The sequence below is a fragment of the Callorhinchus milii genome, unplaced genomic scaffold (genome assembly GCF_018977255.1).
Source record: "Callorhinchus milii isolate IMCB2004 unplaced genomic scaffold, IMCB_Cmil_1.0 Scaffold20, whole genome shotgun sequence".
NCBI lineage: Eukaryota > Metazoa > Chordata > Chondrichthyes > Chimaeriformes > Callorhinchidae > Callorhinchus > Callorhinchus milii.
Genome location: NW_024704761.1, coordinates 1399962 through 1423310, shown reverse-complemented (window position 1 = coordinate 1423310; position 23349 = coordinate 1399962). Strand labels below are relative to the sequence as shown.

The following is a 23349-nucleotide window of genomic DNA, read 5'->3' as shown; positions in this document are numbered from 1 at the left end:
AATGAAGATGGGAACTGGTATTCTATGCTGCAGCACAGCAGCCAAGTGTTGGTGCATGAACTCAAAATCGGACTTGTTTTTCACATGAATAAATAACCTGATTCTAGAGGTGGGTTCAGTGTTCAAACTGACGGGATGGTGAGGGAAAACACTACATTCTCTGTTTAATCAAATGTTCAACATAATTCAGAGGATTATTAAAGGAAAAACATTAATATTTTCAAATGAGGGAATGAAAGTTAGCACTTGAATATTTTATGAATGCTCACACACATTTGGACATGGTGCAAAAATATTTTATTGCTAACATATGCAAAGTTAGGTGGTGTGGTATTTACTGTGTATTTACAACAGACAGCAGTTTCCTATGACTGGGAAGGGAAGGGAGCAAATTCAGCACAATTAAATACAGTAAATACAAGGGCTGCCAAGGGCAGTAGCTACAAAAGCTACCCAACATACCTTACTCTCCACGCTTGCTCTCTCTCATATATAGTAGGATGATAACCCTTACTGTACATAAAGGAAAAATCGTACCAAGGGCTTTGGACTTCTGCACGGTTTAGGCTTTATTTTCTGAGAAACAGTATCCCTTTTGTCGACCAACAAGGCTGGAATATTAAACTATCAAAACATCAGCATGCTCCTTCACATAATTCAGGCTTGTCATCATCTAGGTAGTGTAACGCACATTTACTCAAACATACCAGTAGTACCACATAAATCAGCTATCATTACTTGCAGTACACATCTGCGAAGAACTGGTTTTGATGCATCAACCAATGCTTTAAACAAAAAGGTAAGCTTTGGGTCAATATCATTTCACACAGTTATTCATTTCATGTAATGTTAATTGTAATTAAACACAAATAAGCAAAATTACTCTTCTCAAAACCCCTTTCACCCACCCACCTCCCCATGATGTTCTTAGTGGCTGTTCAGTTTGTTTTTAATGCTTGGTCCGTTACTTAACCTTTTTTAAAAAAAATCTGTTTAATACACATTTTAGCAGAATACAATGTAGTCACACAGAGTAGTCCTACTGTTAAAAATATAGGTAAATGCAATCCACGTGTCTTTTGTTCAATCTATAGATTGTTAATGAAAGGATTAACAGTACATTATTCATTTGGTTTTGTTTATACTTTTGTCATAATTCTGCAGCACCTATAAAATTCACAGTCCACAATTACTACATTGTAGGTTACCAGCTAGCAGCAGTACAAACATTATGATGCAGTTCACAATATCAAAGGCAAAAAGCTCAAGACCAGAAAAAAAACACTGAACCTTAAAAGCAAAGGTTCAAAATTCAGAATTTTGCTCACATGCCTAATTAACAAGGTGGTTTTAAAAAGGTTCAAATAGAATTATTAGAAACCTAGGACATTTTTATAAGATTTATTGGGAAGATGCTGTGCATGTATGTGTACCCATGTGTGTATATGTATATATAATACATATTTTGATAAATATGTATTATATATTAACATAATGCATGAAGAGTTTAAGCTGCAGCCAAAGTAGACCAAGAAACTGGGATACTGTCTCTTCACCTGTACCTACTGAAAATACTCCAACATCCAGGCCAAATTTTCAGGCCAATAAACAATACACGAGCATCCCTTACTCTGGTTATATACAGGTAGTGTCGTCCGTACTTTTTTTTAAAAGGACTTCCAATCTGTTTGCACAGTAGCTTATACAGCAGTGTATATAAATCAGCTTTACAGACTGCGAGAGGGCCAACAAATACCTCCCCCTCCAAACCCCCCCCCACCCCCAAAAAAAGCTATTCCCAAGTAGTATTTACAATAAGATCGAAATAAGACTAGTTGCAGTGCATGGAACTTAAAAGTAAATGCTATAACTTTACAATAATAATCTAAAGGGAAGAGTGTGCGCGTGTCTGTGCAAGTGAGAGAGTGTGTGTGTGTGTGTGCGTGCGAAAGTTTTTTAAAAAAAAACAGCTTGTATAGCACAGCTGCAGAGCCTCAAGCATCTCATCTGAGGCTGTTTTGGAGCAGTGCGATTTCTCCGCAATGATTAGGACTCTTGCCTCATACATGCAAAGGAGACCTCAGCACTGGAAGGTTAAAATTCTTTTGACTCCTTGTTTTCAAACAGGTGAAACCTCTGTTGAACAGAAAGTCCTTCTTTGAGGCTCTGTGAAGGAAGGGAAGGAAAGGAACCGTTAGTCCAGTCGACCATCTGACAAATTCATAGTATTACACCAAAGAATTTCCAGGGGGTGAGAAGGGTTAATTGTACATTGCTGCATGCAAATTCTGAGATAATCATTTCATTTGTTACTCCCCTCCCTCTCATTATACCTATTTGCTACAAACAAATTAATCAGAGTGACTGTTATATGAAGTCAGCTTTCTGGGTTCATGTACTGCTAGATCTGTAGATACAGACTTAGCTTTTATTATTTTATGCATCAAACTGATGGACTGAGCGTTAGCACACATTCAAGCAGACAGAGCAAGATAAAGACCACAACACAAACCAGTCATTAAAATGGACACCAGAGAACTTGAACAAAACACAGTCTCTTTGTTTCATCAGCGAGACCGAATTTCACCTGTAAACCTGGGGCCAATTGCAAGTTACTCAAGAAGGAGAACAAGACTCCACAATAAAGCAGTTGTACTGCCAGATCTGCAATATTGTACTTGGGAAGAAAATCAAGCATTAAACACAACAAACCATGATCTAAAAAGAGTTAATGAAAAAGTCTTAGTTTGATTTTGTGTTTGAGCGAGACACATGCTGAGGAATAGAACATTTTCCCCAATTCAATGCCAGCAAGGATTCAAAAGACAGGTTGAGGATGGGTTAGAAGTGGGATTAAACTTCCCCAATAACACTCAATAACAAACAGGAACAAGTGTATTTCAAAACACATACAAGTTGTGGTCAGTGGTCAGGACGCAATTACTCAGTCATGTGCTAAGTAGTGCCAGGGTGAGCCTGGTTGTAGTGTAGTGTTTATTGCACAATGCCATCCCAATAGAACACAACTGATAAACAATATTTCATCCCTTCCCAAAGGCAAAACCCAACTGAAAGATCAGCTGTTGCATTTTGATCAGATTTCATAAATTGAAAACTGGATTTTTTCATCAGTGAATAAAACCTAAAATACACCTGAGAGGTCGACGTCTCCAATGTTACAATCTTTTGTAGTGTCTGAGCTTCAGGTGAGGGCTGAGTTAAGATGACATAATTGAGTTCAGTATTCTAACTGAACTAATGGAATACTGGCAGAGGAATGCTTGCATGTGGATCCAAAGTACAACATGTTCAATTCTACAGCACTGTCTGGAATAATTCATGCACAGAACAGAACAAACTCCCAACATAACACCACAACCACATCTACAGGTTAGAATGACTGCAGCCTAATACTGTACCTACCTGGTAAATCACTGGACACATGACCAACATACAGACAACAAAGCACAAATAAAACTGGCCAAGTGAATACACTAAACCTCTAATGCTGTTGCTAGGTTAAGAATAAGACTGACTACCGTGATCCCTCTCTGATCATTTCAAACATTTAGCAAAAGTACTGTGGGATCTCCATAACAATTCTTACAGAACTAGTAAAATTCATTGCCAATCCCCAAATATGTTCACAAGTCTACGTGGACTTATTTGAGGCCTGGCCCAAAGTCTACATTTTAACAAAAAAAGCAAAATAGTCAGACTCCAACATTGGGTTCCATTTGAAGCTATTGGGAGAACGAGTAAAGTCTCACGTTCACCTCACCATAACTGTAAAATAAGCTTCTGCAGACACAGCAATATGAGATTTAATTGCACACAGGCCAAAGCAAGTCTAGGAGATAAACCCAGACAGACGTAGTTGCATGTGCACTCAAAAAGTTCCAACTCCAAGTGACATGCCTCGAGTCAGTGACAATGACCAATAATGGTTTACCTAAAGGGAGGGCGTCAATCACCGAGCAGCTCTAGCTCTCCCAGGCCAGCTCTTTACTCACAGACTAAAAGAAGAGAAAGGGGAGCAAAATTCAATAAGGAAGGTTAGAAAGTAAGCATCACTATGAAGGGTTCAAAATGTCACTCGTGAGCTTCAGACTAAAATACCTGCAATGTGGCTGGAACCTTAGTGTTTATATAAGTATCTTAACGAGAGCTCAAGACATATTGTGCCCATTCTTCATAACAAGCTAATCATGAAAATCTCTCAACAGAGGGGCTCAAAGCATTCGGATTAGCTACAGATGTCTTCACATGCCCTGCCCTGCTCTGGTTTCCTGGTCTCTCAGGGTTCGGGCTGGTTACAGCCCAGAACTGTAGACTTTTGATGTGGCACAATGTGGCCTGGATCAGACCGTGTGTGAGTGGTCGCCTCAGCAACTCTGGGTGGGTAAGCACGTCACTTCTGATTGAGAATTCATTGCTCAAAATGAAAGTTACTGCCTAAAATGTGAATCCATCATTTTTAGAAACTTTTTTTCAAATTCCCATTCATCCCTTTCTCTCCCTCTCTCCTTCTGACTGAAACCCACAGGGTCAGGGGTGGCCATTTGCACAAATGAGAGGAAGGCACCCAGCAGTCACTGAGAGGTTCAGCTCCTGGGCAAACCCTTGTGCCAAGTGCAGAAACAAAACCTGCATCCATTGCTTAAGGCTCCTTTGGTGAACAATTTACTTGAACAATTGTGTTACTTGGCCACACCATAAAACCTCCTGCTCCTAAAATTTATACTGATGATCAAAAGAAAACAGTACACACATTGTCATACCCAGTTCTCTGCTTTGAGCTATTTACAAAGAGCATTTATTAATGATTGTACCACACAATTACCACTTTGATAAACTTGCAAGTCGGTCAGAATGAAATAAGATTGAAGGGTCACAGAATATGTCACCTCGAAGACCAGTTTATGGGGAAGCCAGTTACACCTAACATTAATAAGGAGCACTCGATCCGAGTTACCCAAAAATAAACAAACCGCAAAGCCCATAAGATTGTATGAAAGAGTGAGTGAGTGAGTATGTGTGTGTGTGTGAGAGAGAGAGAGCCTGAAAGAAAAAAAAGAACGGGCTTTATATGGAGTTTCTCCTCAGTGCTATATTGAGAGGTCATGAACATGGCATTCTCCTGAGCTTGTGGAACTGTAGATCACACGCGATACCTGAACTTTATGCATTAAATTCCCATTCAAATTTGGTGCCCACCCCATACCGACTAATATTAAATTGACCAAAGCCCTACTCTGTACAGATTAAGAATGCACAAACTACTTACTGGATTTTTAAAAAAAATACCCTCTGCCATCCTACCCTTTCCTGGCCTTATCCTCACTGCACACCATCCTCTAACACAGTTTATATGGGGGTGGTTAATAAATGCATGTGAGCAGTAGCAACTAAGGCCTCATCTTCTGCTCTAAACACACCCCACAAATGCACGGATGATATTGGCAGTGCATTCTTCATCGATACTTGTGTTCAGTATCACACTAAGAGAACACTTGAAACCACTGGCTGGGGTTGGAGGGTCGGGGGGAGAGGAAGTGAAGAGAAAAAGAAGATATTGTGCAGTGTTGGTGGATTGCACTGATTCACCCTGAAAACTATCTCTGATCAGAGTGAGCAAACACATGCAATGTAATTTCACAGGATCCACAAAGTAAGCTTCATGCAAACAAAAACAGAACAGTTGCATTAAATGGCAGATACCAAAATAAATCGACAGCGAAAACATAACGAACACATGAAAAACGTGAAACCGTGCATTGTAAAAGCAGGTGCAATGGAAAAAAAAAATCAGACGGGGAGAAGTGTATTTCACACGAGAGGCGATTCCGTAGTTATGCAAAATAATTGTAAAATGATGCAAAATAATATTAACAAGCACGATTACAGTTGACGGTTAAAAAAAGGTGTTTATTGCCAGTTGGGCCACACCAATGATGATGCTCCCAATAATGCAAATTCATGAGGCCAAAGGGTAATGGATATAACTGGTTATTGAGTAAACATGCACTTCTGCTCAAAAAACCTTCCTGTGAGACAGGGCTGGAAGGGTGAAAGGGGAAGCTGAGAATTTATTATATATATATTACTAGTTTCCTTGCAGTCTCTAAGCAATATCAATGCTTTGGAACAACGAAAGACTGGGTCCATAACAGTCTGTAGCATATACTACACGGACTGCATTGAGCCAATTTATTATATGGAAAAAGTCAGAAACCCTGTGCTAATGAGTGAGTTTAAAGCAGCTTCAGCCGAGTTGGACGAGGATAGGACTAGAGGGAGTGGGTTCTGCATAGCAAAGTCCTAATGGTATTGCAGAGCCAAGCGGCAGAAACATTGTCGGGGCTACAGCATACCTTGGACCGTATTGTTCGTTCCGCTCGCTTTGCTGCGGCTGCCATCTTCAGTATGTCTGGATTGCTCTTCGATTTCATTATATCTGCAAGAATATATTTTGTTTTGTAAAACTGACTACTTGTTTAATCTAGGCCTTTAGCGAATCTAGGGCTTAAATTCAAGATGTGTTTTACTGCCTTGTCAAAGCTAAAGCCTGCCTTTAGTGCACACTCCTTTCCCCTTCCAAAACTCATCTACAGGTAGACTCACCTCAGCCTGTCAAAATGACAGCAGTGTCTCGGTGTAACTCTACAACTTTAAAAACGTTTCATCTTTGATGAAGACCATGTTAAAGGTTTACCTCTACAGAGCAAATAGAACGACATAATTTGGGAATATCTTCAGTATGAAGAATTCCACGGACTATCTAATCCTGATCTTTCTACCTCGATGGACATATCGCTGAACTCAATTTCTCTTTGTACCATTATGTTTTCTCCCCTCGCCCTGTCTTCTCCTCCTTACTTCTGTTTAGCTACAGTTCCATTAGTTCAGGGAGCACTTGAATTCAAAGGGTGAACTTGGACAACGAGCAGGTTAATAGTTCATTGGGGGAGAGGGAGAGAAAGAGAACGGTGACATCTCAACTGGCCCAATCTTGTTCACATCCATAAGCACACTATTAACAGGTGTCATCGCATTGCAATCATTGCATGGCCAATTTGGACCCTCCCGATCTTAGGAACAAGAAAGATTATTTTCTGTGTTGTGTTGTGGTGGAGGATTGGGGTGGGGGGGGAAGAGAATTGTTATCTGTTGAAAATAGTGAGAGAAGTTGATTTGTGAAAATTTGGTGATTGGGGAATATTGTGAAATCTTTCCTTGATTACCTTTGGGGATCAGTGTGCGTTATCAGTCTATACTATTTCTAGATCACCACTGTCAAGCGCTCCAGGATGCAAGTTGTTGTTGTACTTGTTCCCACAGACCAAGTCAGTGGAGTGAAGCCTATGTTAAAATATAGTTTGTGTGGCTATGGATGCTGTGAGCTTGTTCTGTGGTTTTTATAAATATATATGTAGGGTCTGATAGGCATTGTTAACACAGATGCCTGGAAGTTATTACTTTACACCGAGGGTAATCAATAGCTGGAGACACCAGGACGCTGGACATGTTTAAAAGGAGAGATTGATGATGTCACGAGAAGATGGTGGATTTTCTGGAAGTTGAATTCAAAAGAGCAAAGGGGCCTTTTTCTTCTGAGGCTCTTGTGACATAACTGCTATAGCCTCAATCAGCTCCTTGGCTGAGATCAGTGAATTCAGCAGGGAGAGTGAACCGAACCCCTGCAAACGAGCGTCTTCAGCACATACTCCATTATGGCACGAGAAGAGACTCTTTACCAGCTTATGGTCGCAAAATGGGCTTGAATTAAGCCAGAAAGATATAACGGTTATGTTGAACGCCCCAACCCTGCTGTACCATATCTGCTGTGCTCGGTTTCGTCCATTGGCTGCTCTCCCAGGGACTCGTGTGCCAACTGCAGCTGCTCTTTTAGTCTGTTTACGTCACGCTCCGACTTAGCCTTGACGATGCTCAGCTCTGTGTAGATGTCCTTGTACTTATCTGTGGCATACTTTTTATCCTGTGGAAGGATAGTGTACTGGTTATAGAATTCCTAAAATGCACAGACATTTAACAATAACACACAATTTTTTTTTACTTTTGATACGGTGTCGTTCACTTCGGGAAACTCTGGAACACTCTTCCTCTATCCATCCGCCTTGCCCCTTCTTTCCCCATCTTCTGATCACGCCTGAAGACCTTCCTCTTCGACTGTGCCTACAGTCACTTCCCCCCTCCCCCAGGCTCGCAGTCGTGCTCCGCCACTGCCAAGCGCTCTGGGACTCTACCCTGAGTGAAGGGGCGCTGTAGAAGTTGTTGTTACTGAACTATATATACACTGTTCAATTCCACAAGTGCAATTTTATAACACTAGATGGCACCAACACAATAGGAAAATATTAGTTTGTAAATGGTGAGGGTGGGAAAGGCGAGGCTGAAGAGGGGAGATTCTTGAATTCCACTCCAAGTTCTTTGAAGTCAGGGAGTATTTTATGTAGAACTTTCCCTCGAGAGATTAGTTGGGTAGGGGCCACACAGGGGAGATCACAGCTAGAGCAGCTACAGCATAAACCATTTGATAATCTTGCAAATTAAACCCTCATTAGTAGGTCTTTAAAAGACATACAAAGCGAATCGTATTCTGTGTAGTTAGGCTGCAATCACAAGTGAGGTTCGGACGACAAAGGCTCTTCAGCCCATTTGATCTTAACCTGCCAGAGGATCCACCCGTCTTCTCATTACGGTATCAAACGGGTTTCCACGATCCCCAATGCCCTGCCTCAACCACCCACCCTTCCTGGTAACCATTTTGAAGTGTTAATTCCTTTCCAGCTGCTGATTTGTATCAATTAAAAAATATCTTTTTCGAAAGATTTCCTTATACTGCCAATTCACATTCCTGTTACTCTATATCTGGCCACGAGATGACACACAAGAAAATCAGGCAAAAATCTATTTCCACTCCTGACAGAAGCACCAAACAGCCCTAATCAAGCTTTTGAGGTGATAACTAACTTTCATTTGGGACAAAATAAGCAATATATTAATTTGTGATTGGCTGCTGCGCTTCACCTGCAAAATATACAGTCAATTCACTCAGTATATTCTGTGAAGCGCTTTGAGACGTGTCGAAGACATGAGAAGTGCTATATCAAATGCATTATTATTATATTGCTAAAGCAGCCGACATACTTTGAGAAGATTCTAACCATACCAAGAGACAAAGCAACAAACTTACTCTCTGAGCTGTCTGCAGTTCATCTTTCAGAGAATTAATCTCCTGTTTTAAATATTGTATTTCAGACTCCTTCACTCGCAGCAGGACCTGGATATGGAGCAAGAAATAGATTATTGTTTGACTGTTTCACACAATCCCCGAGTTCAGCCGATTTTGACCATCATCTCAAACAACATAAGAAGTCTGCGTGTTCAGAGTGGAAAGTGTTGTTCGCTTCCAAGTTAATAAGTAGATGGATTTTTGCTAGAAAATAATATCTTGGGATACAATATATAATTTGGGACGTGACATGTCAAGCGACTGTCAGGATAGTGGAAGCCGAACTAGATAGATCTTGGTCGTCTTTCGACTAACAAATTCTTATGTGAAACAGGCTGCTCTAGCACAAGTCTACAGCTCAGTGAATCTCAAGGATCTAAAATACTGGAGTTTCAAACCTACATCCGCATAGGATTCAATCCCAACAGTAACCTGACAGCAACTTCACCATCCCAACCTGCCATTACTAAGGCAGCAAGACAGATCAGTCAACACCTCACCGTAGGAAAGAGCAAAAAGGAGGCGTGAAAGGGAGGTGGAAACAGATTCAATAACAACTTTCAAAAGGGAATTGGAGAGGTAGTTGAAAAGGAAACATTTGATAGCTAAATAGCTAATCTGTCAGGGGAGGGGAAGATGAAAGAGGGTCGGGGTTCTCTTATTGTCGGTGCTGGGTTCATAATGATGCAATTCACAATTTAGGAATTAGGCAACACCGTCAAACTTGAGGAACCTTTAAAGCATTGTCTGTAATACTCTGTGTTGCAGTCATTACAGCTTACCTCCAATTCATAGACTTCTTTGCCTTGCGAAATGCCGGTACCATCTCCACTCCCGTCACTGGAGACCATTGTTCTCAGGCGTGTGATCTCTGTAGCCAGGCGATTATTGAGTTCCTGAGAGAAAAAAAAATCCAGTGCAAATTGTTAGCACAAACCAGTTTTTAAACCCATTGAAATATTTAAGAAAAAAATGTTTTTTTATCGAAGTCTCGTGAAACCCAAAATGGTCAATCTGCTCCTAACTGGGAATTATCCATTCCAAAGTATTTGGTTATTGTTTCGGATGTTAACCTGCTACATCAGCTGAGTGATATTACCAGGGATTCTTATGTTGATCATTGCAGATTTACAACTGTTTGAGTGGGTGAAGGCACCTCATACCTGGTTATGTGCATTCAGTTCCTGGTTTTCACGCTGGCACTGACGCAGTGCCTGACGTTCTGCTTCCAGAGCCTGAGCAAGGTGGGCATTTTCTAAGCACTTCTGGGAGTATTGTTCTGACAGCACTTCAATTTCTCGATGCAATGATGCCAGCTCCTCCCTGTGAAACACAATATCCCAACCTCTAAAATGCTGATAAATGATGTCCTTCCTCAAACACTTATTCAGTAACGACTATTTTCCTTCCCTGCTCTTGAGTATAATTTTGTTAAATGCTTTGAGATTTTCTGCCTACATAAAAACACGATAGAAGTGCATATTGTTGTGGTACCATTGCTCAATCAGTGACCGGCATGGGAATAAGAATGGACAGAGGTCAGTCACTTGTTGTCCTTTCAGTCAGAGAATGGTTCTTTTGTGGAGAGGCGAAGATTACACAGAAATCATTTGTTCTGAAGGCAAGATTCCAGCAGCACATTCTCTTCACAGATAAAAAAAAGGGTGGGGGGAGGGGGAGTGTTTTCACTTCTCTGCCAGGCAGGGCAGTTTTCTCGGCTTCTGTCCCTCACAATGAGGTATCACTTAGCCTCTTCTCTTTTTTTTTTCTTTTCGACCGCGCCTTTGATCACCTTCCCACCCCTCCCCCTGGCTCGGTGCCGGGATCCTAAACTGTAAAGCGCTCTGAGACACCGTCCGGCATGGAGGGCGCTATATAAATCCAAGTTGTTGTTGCTCGTGGCCACCCTTTAATTCGAGCCAGATCCACCCAATGGGTTAATGGAAGATTACAGGGCGCACAAAAATTACTGAAGGATCTGAGCTGGAACCAGACTCTTCCTCAGTCAGTGAATACAGTGATTTGCTAGGATACATCACCATAATGTCCTCATATCTAATGCATCATCAGGTGTGCCACAGGCTTTGCGTCACTGGAAAATAACACAGCCAGCCACGTACCAGTGTTCAGCCACATGTTCTTCCAAACACGCACACACACACACAAATCAATAACTAGCGTGCACACACACCACACCAGAAACAAATTGTAATGAGCACAAGGCTGTCAGCAAGAGAACTAGTAACCTTCTGGGTGTGAACGGCTCAGATGCATTTTAAAAACTGTGACTTTTGCCATATGTCGTCAGGAGCGTTCGGTTTTCATTTGGGCCCAAACCTGTTGACCCTCACTTACTCGTGCTGTTTGCAGATTTCATCCAGATCAGCATTTAAATTGCTGTTTTGTGATTTCCGCACCTTCTCCAGTTCACGCTCTAGTTCCACGCGATGTGCATTTTTCATTGCTTCAATGGCTTAAAAACAAAGAATTGAATCAAAAACACTGGATTTCACAGCAGCAGCAAATCAACGAGATAAATTAATTCAACCGTTTTTCACTGTTTTCCCCTCTGGATGGCAGAAGTGCAATGAAGGAAACCCTACATTCTAGTGCAAGAATATTTGGTGGGGAGGGGGGGGGGAAATCATACAATTCTCACAGCTCTGGTGTAATATCCCAGTACCCCCATGGCCTATATTCAAATAAGTACTTAATTATTGAAGGGTAGCATTGCAGTGGAAGCATTCATTTGACATTTCAAACAAGCTTTTCCAATCAATGTTAGGTTATGATAAACAGCTGAAATCTAAGTGACTTTTCTACTACCACTACAGTGATGCAGAGCAATTTAAACTTACTGCTACTTTGCATCAGACATCTAAGAAACAGTTCTGCGTGACAAGCGAAAACAAAGGTCCGAGCTGATTAACAAGCCATCGAGAACAGCTGTTCTGTGGCTTTGATTTAACAACAACAACTACTTACATTTATATAGCACCTTTCACATCAGGAAAGAGCCTCGCCAAGTCAAAACAGTACATCATCTACAATATCAGAAATCTAAAGATTGTCAAAGAAAGCATTTGATTTGGCAGGGGGTGGATTCAATCAGATTTTACTGACCCACACAATTATTTAACACTTCTATGATCTTAATGTCAATACAAATGTAGCATGCATTTAACTGAGAAGTTAACTATCGTGGAACAATTTGTTGAAAGTCTTATCACATCCCCAAAATATCTAACTACTCAATAAAACCAATTCAAAAGCACTTAAAAAAAGCAAATAATACTTATTTTCAGATAGTAAAAGGCAGTGCTGATATTTCTTGGCAATGTTATATATTTCCATTACAAACTGACAGACCAGCCTTTGCTATGCAGAAAGATCACTGGGAAAATTGGGCTGCAGAATAATAGCTGGTTAAACTTTAGTGGAACACCATTGAGCACTGCTTCCTCCACAGTACCCAGAAGAGTTCTGCAGCTGCAGTCAAATCTAATTATGATGGAGTCTCGCAAACTAGTTTGTCACCTTGTCGAGAACTAAATTCCTGCACTAACCACAATCATACTTCCACTGGGACTAGCAAAAAGGGCTTTTAAAACCAGAAGCTTGTACAGACTTACTCCACTCCATTATGAGGTGAATAACTCTTGTTAACCACACCTAAAGAGACGTTATACAGTTTTTTTTAAACAAACAGAAATTATAAGTGGTGCTATTCAACCAACTTTGCTCCACCTAAACAAAGGGCCACCTAGATCACATTTATGTGAATAGTTTATCAGCAGCTATCCATATGAATATTTGTTAAATTATACCAATTTGCATTTATGTATTCCTGTATTTAACTGTCCTTTTCAAAGCTGTTCCTTTGACCTTGGCGACTGCCACACCTTTCAGAATTGTCCACAGTACAAATGGTCAATTCACACAGACTAACCTTCCCTGCTGATATGTGTATCCGGAATCCAAGTTTCATAGCTTGTGTTCAAAAAGCATAACTTAAAAGTCAGCCACAGTGTTTTACCCGCAATACAAACATAATACATACATTTGGTACAGTGCCTTTCGCATCAGGAAGGCGTCTCAAAGAGCTTCACAGGAAATACTGACTGTACATGCAGTGACTGTACATGTTGTGGGCAAACATGAGCGGTTTCCTGGAGGTTTCATCTCTGCACCCTCTCAAGAGGGCAATTGGTAGTGTATATGGAAAGAATATAGAGCCAAGTCCATTTCAAATCAAGATCTACTTACAGAATTTCTATTCTTGTCATGGAAATTTGAAATGGTTTGATCCAGATTATGAAGAAAGGATTAAATATAATGGGACACAGGAAACCGACTACGCTGAAACATCACAATCAACTGTGTACACATCTACTGTGTTCAACATCCGTCTAATATTTAATAAATGGGACTAAAAGGATTTCTCGAGGGAGACGTCACAGACACGATTCTCTGAATTGAATGGTCTTCTTCTGTGCAGTAAATTTCTATTGTGCTATGTACAACGTTTATCAAAGAAGCACTAAACACTCCAAGAACGGTCAGCAACTGAGGACATTGTTGGCACAACTACTCACCATCCACCATGGTGGTTGAATTAAGAACCTCTTTTTCACTACCCCAGCCTCCCACACACACTCAGTGATCACAACACCACTTGATCTTTAATAATGCCATGTATTTTAAGTTTGAGATCATAGGGCATGATTCATCACGGCCAAAGCTAGTTTTGTTTTCCATTCAGACTAAGAAAGTGGTCAACTGGCAAATATACCCTGAACAGAAGCTTGGATACAATGCTGAACAGACCAGTGATGGAAGAAAATTTGTCCCTGAAATAAGTCATTTAATAATAATCCTTGCATTTGATACAGCACCTTATCAAGTCTTCGAGACGTCTTCACAGAATACACTGTAAAGTGAATTGAATGTATGTTTTATGGGCGAGATTGGACTTATTATATTCAACAAGTCCATAGATCAGACACGTCCACTGATCGTTTGCCCACCCAGAGACAGTGACTGTGTACGTACCAGAGATGGTGGCAGCAGTCTCTTCGGCCAGCAGGCGCTCTTTATCTTCCTGCATTTTCACCAGCTCTCGCTGATGCTGGCGATGTAGTTCTTCTATTACTTTCTGATGAGAGTCTTCCATAGCAGCAAAGCCACGCTCACATGTAGCCTGAAACATTGGGGAGAGAAGGTAATCATCGTTTTAATAATGCTCAAATAATTTAACATTCATAACATCCCGGCCAAGGTTTTTGTCAAACGTTCCTAAATTAAATCAATTCATAAAACAGTTATATTCAAGTGTTTATTGTAGTTCCAAATAAAAATCATTAATAGCCACCTATTTATTACTACCTAATTAGAAAATGTATTTGGTTTATTTTAATAAAATATAATCAATCGAGGGGACTGATTAGTGTCACACTTTAAAAGACAAGCCCTTTTATTCCTTTTATTGTGAGGATCTAGGTTCAAATCCAACCAAAGCAGATGGGCCAAACATCTGTTTTGTTTGACAGATACTGATGAATACATTTTAATTTGGTCCCAATGGAGATGAGCTCACTGCCTAAAAGGGTCAGAGCACAAAGCAGTCACTGACTTATTCCAAAGGGAGAAAAGGCTGTGGAAAGGACACCTTACCAAGCTAGCATGCTACAGTTCAACTTCAATAAACGTCAAATGCACACAAAGAAAAGTCATGTTTGGGCCCATTATAACATCATCAATTTGAGTACCCACTGGTAAAGGCACACTGCACTCAGAGATCACCCACATAATTAGATGTCAATGCCTGAATAACGTGCTGCTAATGTATACTGTGTTACAATGCTGTTTGCTGTATAAAAAAGTTATTTGCTCATCCATCTTTTTTTTGCAGCAAAGTAATATTTCTAGCCGTACACGTGAGGAAAAATTATTTTTCTAATTTTATCCTTGATTTTTCATCTGTCCAGTCTGACAGCTCTAAATGAAGAGCTTTCCCAGCCACTGCTAATGGGTCTCCCCGTGTCCAATTGTCCACAGAGACAGGCAGCCCACATCCATGTAACGCCTCTCTCTCCCCCCAATATTTGCCCCTCTCCTCTCAAGGGAAGACACCAGACACTGCTTTGCATCTCCTCACTTAATACGCCTGAGAGAGATCCACATCTCTCCATCTACACAGCTGGGGTTGGGAAAAAATCCCATTAAACTGTTCAATTGCATAACACTCGAATTCCCTTTTACTTCTCGGTGAGATGAGTGCCACAGTAGGACAGCAATTCAACCATTTTAATATAGCAATAACCTCAAGCACAAAGTTTTAACCATAAAACACTTGCACCCTTTATAAAATAAATTAGAAATGCTTCATTATTCTTAGCGCAAGTGTCACTTTGGAATTAATGAACCCTTGAGTACTGAAATTATGTTGGAAATAGTTTTATTATGTAATATCTGGCAAATTGACATTTAGGAAATTTAGGCTCTTTACGTCATAAATTAATCTCAGACTATCATCCAGTGTAGAGTTGAGTGAAAGTAATTATGAATTGGGGGGACGGGGGGAGAAAAAGAAGAGAAATGGTTGGCTGGTGGCTATTCAGTGTGGAATACCATCAGAAGCGGAGTAACCTTAGTTTACAATTGTACAGATTATGTCACATACTGCAAATTGCACAGCTATATGTCATGGCTATCCATAGAAAAGCAATAGAGACTTGGAATCATCTCCTACTACGTCTGCCAAAATCTTCCATTTCAAACCAGCCTGGCTCAACTAAAAATATGAGTTGCAAGATAAAGAATCATCTTCAAAAGATTGATGCTGGATCCTTTGTTTTGCATTTCAATGTAATTGTGATTACTTTAGAATATTGTACTTTTAACCAACAAAAAGATTACTCCACCAAAAACACAAAATCCAACTAATCTATCTAATTTCCCCCACTCTATTGTAACTCTTGTGGATCTTAAGTGGTAAAATCAATTGGGTAGCAACCACAAATAGCCTGGCAACACTCACTGTTTATATTCACATGAACATGAATTCACATGGATACCTGGGTGAAGTAATGGAGGCCATTGTCTATTTATGCTTAATAAAAACACAGCAAGACAAAGAGGGCAGCGTCTCAGGGGTGTGAAGAGCAATTTCAGAGTAAATACCAGGAACTATTACTTTACCTAAATGACAATCCACAGCTGGAGTGATAAATGTCAAAACACTGGACTAGTTTAGAAAACAGCTCATGTGTATTAAAAAGTGTAAATAGCCTATGAGAATTGTATTGGTATATTAAATAAACCCACTTGGAGGCAAATTAGTTTTACAAAGTTTAATTGAAAACTGATAAGAGTAATTGTATTGATTGCTCTTAAATGGGCATGAAGATGTCTGTTCAGGACGTACTGACTTACCACCAATTCACACTTCAACCCCTCCCTTTTGTCGTGTTGTTCAACGTGTTTTTTTCATGAACATATGTTTCCACTCATTATCCAATTTCCATCTCTCAAAAAAAATCATTCTCTCCCAGGCCCTCCTCCTATAGGCACCCAGTCACTGGAGGTTTTACAAGGAGACTTCATATTCACTCTACCTTGGATTTGTACCCTCCACGTTGCCAGTTTGAAGATACAGTAACAGCCATAATTCACCTCAGGTCTCCGAGGTATATTTCAAAAGGCGCATTACTATGCCACCCCTTTCGCCCTCTACAGAGCTTTGCTGTATTCTGGGTTTACTCCCCTTCTCCTTCATACAGCTCAATGCTGTGATAGGACAAAAGGATGGATATTATGAAAGGATGAGATCAAATGTGCCAAAGGGACTTCTTCATGCGAACATCTCGTATTGAATGGCTACCTCCACACATCTGCTTTGGTTGTGAGGATATGAGCAAAGGTGGTGTGTAATTCTCCACATATTGGGATATCATTGCATTGCACTGTGGACTTTTTGGGGGCCAAGGGCACACAAACAAGTCGTCCCGAGAGATATACAACTGCAATAAAGCAGTCCACTGGGAGTTACAAAAGTTAACTAGAAGTCACTGTCTCAACTCAAGTCCACAATCACAAATTTAAGCAATGGAACACATTGCGTGATCTTGGGCTTCATACCAAGTTTCTCATGTGGGCTACAAACTCAAAGGCAAAAACAACACTTTAATACTAATTGTAACATCAAACTCAATTGACAACCCCAAAGCTGAAATGATGCATTCAGGTGTAAAATCTGCGACTATATGCGACTATGTAAACTAGAGAATACACATCTTTTACAGCAACTTAATTATGGTTTGAATATTCACTGGCTACTAAATACGTCTCAAAACAGCTTCTTCCCCACCCGTAAATTGTTTATAATCTCATACCTATTGATCGGAGTCTGTTACTGCTGCCCACCAAAGGGCAAACCTAAAAATCCTAAAAATGGTGATCTGCTGTCCCTGGTTAGATTTGAACCCAATTTTCCAGATACAAAGGGCAGTGACAGATAGCGCCTCAAAACATATTATTTAGGACTTATTTATTTATTTATTTATTTTATGGACTAATCTGAGCCAAATGTCTTTGGCCCCTCAATTGCATTAAGCGTATTCACTGCATTATCTACTAAGCAAAGTAAACGGTTAGATTTATTAGTGCGACAGAGATATGTAGTCAACTGAAAGAGAAAGAAAAAGGAAGAGATACATTAGTAGCATAACATCAAGACAAACGGCAAAAGGTAACGCAGCCCACGGCTTCGCATAACTAAGCACCACCAGACTGGAAGTGCACATTTCTTATCAAATGCGTTCAAACCCGGTTTCGATAGCAATCGGTTATTTAAAAAAATATCGATAAGAGTGATTTATAAAGTATTATGAAGAGTGAGGCCACTCGAATGCTACCCGCAAAGTAGGGCCGTCTCACAAGTACAGTTTGTGCTCATTTTGACTTCTCAAAATTTGTGTCTGACGTTCCTTTCAATAAGAGTTCAGAAAATTACATTTTGTCAAACTTTGGGCATTTTAAAGTGAAGTGGCATTCACCTACAAACACAGTCACTCGCTTCAAAGTAATTACTGTGAACAGTGTTGGGATATTTTCAAATTATAGGATTACGCTATCAATTCAGAAATAAGTTGGGCCTGATCACAGGAGCTCAATATATCTAATAATAATGCCAAGTGGAAGCCACAGCAACAGAATATAGCAAATACTATCATTTCTTATTGAATACAGGTTTTTAAAATATTCTCTTGGCTTCCAGAGTTGCACATGTGGAGCAATGCAAGGATTATTATTATTATTATTATTATGTTACGTTTCATAAGTTAATGCACCACACAGTTTGTTTGGACATTACTGCATTTAAGCTTTCCTTCCAACGGATGTGGTACATATTTAGCTGTCTGGCAAATATACAGAAAAAAATTTAGTTGTTGAAAATCATTAGCCAGATGTATAACAGGTAAACGGGTTTCACTGCAGTTGAAAAGATTATTGAAGACTATAAGGTAAGCACATAAAAACACACACAAAACCCAACACAAGAGAGAAGAACTGGGCAATTACTGGTATGAACAACTTCAACTCTGATTGTAAGCTGGCTGGAATGGAATAACCTTTACTCAGAATTTGGATGGTCTTGTGCAAATATTTGTGCATTGAGAAAATGTAAATTGTTCCTTGTATTTCACCAAGTATTATAGACTAACCACGTTATTACAATTCAGCTTTACCCAGAATTTGAAAAGGTTTCTTTCCCCGACTTTGCCCAGTTCAACAGTACATCATGCAGGTCTACTACCTTCTATACAGTTTGGAGGACAGTACAGGACACAAACACAGCTAATTGCTGGCAGCGAGGTCTAGAGCTACAAGCCAACATGCAGTTACTAGCCAGTATTATGAAACACACTGACACCTTGAGATTCTCCAGGTCTTTATCATATTTCTGTCGCAGAGATGTTGCATCATCTTTCAGTTCGTGCTGTTCTATCTCACTTCTCATAGCATCCACCTGGGACTCAAGTTCTTCGATGCGTTCCCGGAGCGCAGTCATGGAACGTGGCTCACCTCCAGGTCTTGTACATGGCTCTTCAGATCTCTTCAGATCACTTACAAGGTCCAACTCTTTCGGATCTCTGCTTTCCTTCAAAGTTTCCATTTCTCTTACAAACTCCTCTTTTTCCCTAGCGTGCCTGAGCTCCAGCTCCCTCTTCTCAGTCTTAAATTCTTCCTGCCGTCTCTTCAGCTCTCCAACATGCTTTTTCTTCAGGTTTTCCATGCAGACCGTTAATGAATCAATTTCCTTCACATTCTCCTCGGTTTTAAGTCTTAATGTCTCTCCTGCCCTTGCTATCTCCCTTTTCAATTTCTCAACCTCTGCTTCATATGCTTCTCGAACTTCCCTCAACTCCTTCTTATGCCTTGCTGCCATGTCCTGCAATTCAATTGCTTTGTCTAGCGAGTCAATTGGCTCACCCTCAATTTGGATATGTGTGGTCCTGGCACCAGCTAGTGCACCTGAAATATTTAATTTTTGAAGCTCTGTAATATTTCCTCTTAATTTTGTTACCTCAAACTCATGATCTTGCTTTTGTTTCTCTAGATCTGCTGCACATTTGTTCTGCAACAAAGCAATGGAGTCTGTGTGTTCTCTCTCCTGAGCTTCCAGCCTTATCTGAATCTCACTACTCTGTGCAAGGTCTTTTTGCACCTGAATCCGTGAGATTACATACGATAATTCAGCTTGCATTACTGCATCTTGAAGGAGGAGTGGCCAGATGTCTTTTGCATCACTAGGCCTGCTTAATGCAGGTATACAGTCCATGCTACGAGCCAGTTGCCTGGCCAAGAGGACAAGATCATCATCTGCACCGGACTGAATAGAATGGGAACGTGTTTCAGTAAGTATGCATTTCCCCGAATGTGCTGTGCCAACTCGGTTCTAACAGAATGTTCTAGTTCAATTTCCTGACCAGAGGAAATGGCCAAGGATGATAGTTCAGGGGCTTCAGTACAAGGGGACAAAAGTGATTCACCCTCTTCGGTTTTACATAATTCACGACCGATTTCCCCTATTAGTGCTTCAAAGCAACATGTCCCAAAACCCTCTACAACATCCCTAAGCATCCGTTCATGTTTGCTGTTGCGATCATGTATTTTTGTGTATTTCACTTTCAACTGTTGCAGTTTTTCTTCTGAAACCACCAAAATATTGTGAGCCCAAAACATCATCTCACCTTTTATTAACATACTGTTTGCCATCATGCTCAGAAAACTGTTTATGGGCTCACCCAAAGGTTCTTCCACATTGGAAGTCTGACTCTCATACATTTTGGGCAAATTTGCCCAAAACGTTCCTTCTATCAATACCTTTTTGAGAACAGAATATCCTATTTGAGCATCAACTTCTTCAGTGGGCACTGAAGGCAATGTGATGCTTTCAGAATGTTTTCTAATTTCATGCAAAGTGCTTATTAGATCGGATTCTGAATTCTCTAAAATACTGGCAACTTTGCTAAGTGCTGCTGCTTCAAGGGACAGTTTGTTAATCAGATACTTCAACTTTTCTTCTTCAGTTAATGAAACTCTCACTAAAGCATCTTCGCTACTAAATGCTCTATTCTTCCTGGCTAAATCTGCCTCCATTTGTTGTAAGTATTGTACAGAGCTGCCGAGCACATGTATCAATTCAGACACCTGCTGCCCCTGCTGTTCCACTTCCTTTCCTTGAGCAAGTTTGCCAGCTTTGGATTGTAAACCTTCCAAAACATTACGCAGCTGAAGAAGCTTGGCCTCTAGTGCTTGAAACTCAGAGTTGGTGGCCTGCACTAACATCTTATGTTTGTCTTCAGAGCTAGCAACCTGTTCAAAGTGTGAGCAGATTGGAGTCTGGTTTCCATCTAATGGCTCTTTTGGATGCACTCCAGGGTCTGACATACTTCCAACGTTTTCTGAACTGCACTGTGGGCTTGTGAATGTACTTAGAGGATATGAAGTTTCTGCTTCCATTTGTTGCTCGGCCATCAGTAATTTAGTTTCAAGTGAGTGCATAATTGCAAGATACTTTTGCAGATCCGCGATAGAACTATCTACCATTGCTGTCTGACAAGACTGTTCAGGGTCCATATCGGAAGATGGCATTACTGAAAAACAAATTGGTTCAGTTTGTGGGCCTCGTGAATCAATCAGTGCAGTTAAGCGACTGTCCAAACCCTGAAGCCTTGCCACCAACTCATTAGAAAGCTGTGCACTGGATTTCACTGAGCTCTGAACCTGCTGTTCAGATATACCAGCTGCAGAACAAGGAATGTTTTCAGCAGCTTTAAGTGTTTTGGGAAGCCTTTGGAGGTTTAACTCTGCTTTGTGTTGCTCATGAACCTCCAGCTTTGATTTGAGCTCATTGTTTTGGGAAAGTATTTCCCTGTAACTGCTTTCAGCTACTTTCAGTTTCATGTCCTGTTCAGCTAACCTGGACTCTGCATCTTCTAATCTGATCTGTAGCTCTTCCTTTTTCTCGAGGAGCAGATCTACTTCTGTTGGTACCTGCCAGCCAAGGCCCTTGAGTGTAGCCTCCTTAAGATGAAGCTTCTTTTCAGTTTCCTCCAAGCTGCTACCCAAAGCTTCCAGTTTAATTAAAGCCTCGTTCAAGTCCTTGTTTTTCTTTGCAAGCTCTCGTTCATAAGGTTCCTTCACTGCCACCAATTTAAAATGGTTTTCGGCTAATTCGTTTTTCAGGACATTCACCTCTTGAACGGCTTTTTCAAAATCGTCATTCAAATCCCGATATCCTTCTCGTTCCTTAACCAAATCCAGCTTAAGCCCTTCGACTTCTCGGTCAGCTTCAGTCAGCTGGTTAACTATTTCCTGATAGCGTTGAGTCAACCGCCCATTCTCAGTTGACAAAATGTCTAGGTCCTGCGTCAGTTTCTTCACTGTTCCCTCACTCATCTCAACATGCTCCTCCATTTGTCTGACCACTTCACTGCTTTTAAAAGAGGTGGCGAGCTTTTCTTTTTGAATTTTCTGCAACTGAACCTCAAGAGTCTGGAGGCGATCTTCATACTCTCTCACCCTCTCCTCAGCCTCTCGTACACTGCGTGACAAAAGCTCCTTTTCCTTCTCATATTTCTCTTTAAGACTCTCATACTGTTTCTGAAAACGTTCTTCACTCAGAATAACGCCCTGTTCACTGCACAGCAGTCTGCTGCTGGCATCTTCCAGATGCTCTTGAAGCCGTTTCACTTCTCGTTGATAGTCTTTCTGAAGAGCCATTTGCCTTTCCAGGTCCCTAAAAGCCTGTGTTTTTTCAAGAAGCAGTCCTTCCACTTCCCTAAGTTTCTCTTCACTATCTCGTAACTGGTCACTGAACATAATTAACTTGTGCTCATACTCATCAGCCTGCTCCTTGTATCTCTGGCGTTCCAGGCGCAACTCTTTTTGGACTTTGGATAACGACTGTTCATTAATTGCTACCTCAGACAGAGACATGTCCAGTCTGGCCTGTAAGGTTTGTATTTTTGTCTCTTGCTGTCTCAGCAGTTCCTTGGCATCCTGGTAGTTCTTTTTAAGGCTCTGAGCGTGTGTATTAGCCACCTCCTGTTTCTGCCGTTGAACTTCGAGCTCAGCTTGTAGGTCCTGGTTCAGCTTCTGTAGCTGTTGCCAGGCGTTTGAACTTGCCAAAGGTGGCTCCAGCTTAGAAAAGGGGGACCAGACAGTGGTTAACATAGATGGAAAAAGGTTTTCGAATAAACTGTTTACGTTTTGCTTCTCAGTCCCAATAATGGAGCTTAAAACAATTATTGGTTTGTAAATATACTTTTTCTTCACGTAGATTTCAAAACGTCAGCATTATTCAAGGAACAAAAAAATGTTTCTGTGAGTAAGCAAAAAGGCCAGAGTATTAACTATTAGTTGCGTAAATTAAGCAAAAAATACAGAAAGCATTCTACATCAACAAAAGAAAGATTATGGTTAGTATTTCAGAAAACATGCACATGGAAAATTAGCATTATTGGTCAGGAGGCAAGTACTATAAATGCACAGTTAGCATATAATTAATACTCAACGTAAAGCAG

At 40.5% G+C, this 23349-nt stretch overlaps 1 protein-coding gene across 7 annotated transcripts in view; it reads right to left on the bottom strand.

Moving 5' to 3' along the window:
- Window positions 1–280: 280 nt before the first annotated feature.
- mprip (myosin phosphatase Rho interacting protein) overlaps window positions 281–23349 on the bottom strand; it is a 111380-nt gene continuing 88311 nt past the window's right edge. For 2 of the 7 annotated variants that reach the window (XM_042342469.1, XM_042342473.1), the window contains exons 16-23: window positions 14309–14456; window positions 11612–11729; window positions 10420–10579; window positions 10039–10152; window positions 9218–9304; window positions 7837–7999; window positions 6375–6457; window positions 281–2166 (exon numbers count right to left, since the gene is read on the bottom strand). In XM_042342469.1, coding sequence (XP_042198403.1) covers window positions 2095–2166; window positions 6375–6457; window positions 7837–7999; window positions 9218–9304; window positions 10039–10152; window positions 10420–10579; window positions 11612–11729; window positions 14309–14456 — 945 coding nt within the window. In that variant the 3' untranslated portion in view covers window positions 281–2094. Of the gene's footprint in view, window positions 2167–3952; window positions 4017–6374; window positions 6458–7836; window positions 8000–9217; window positions 9305–10038; window positions 10153–10419; window positions 10580–11611; window positions 11730–14308; window positions 14457–20022; window positions 22967–23349 lie in introns of those variants that run through there. The other 5 variants (XM_042342467.1, XM_042342468.1, XM_042342470.1 and 2 more) reach the window with 4 other exon arrangements.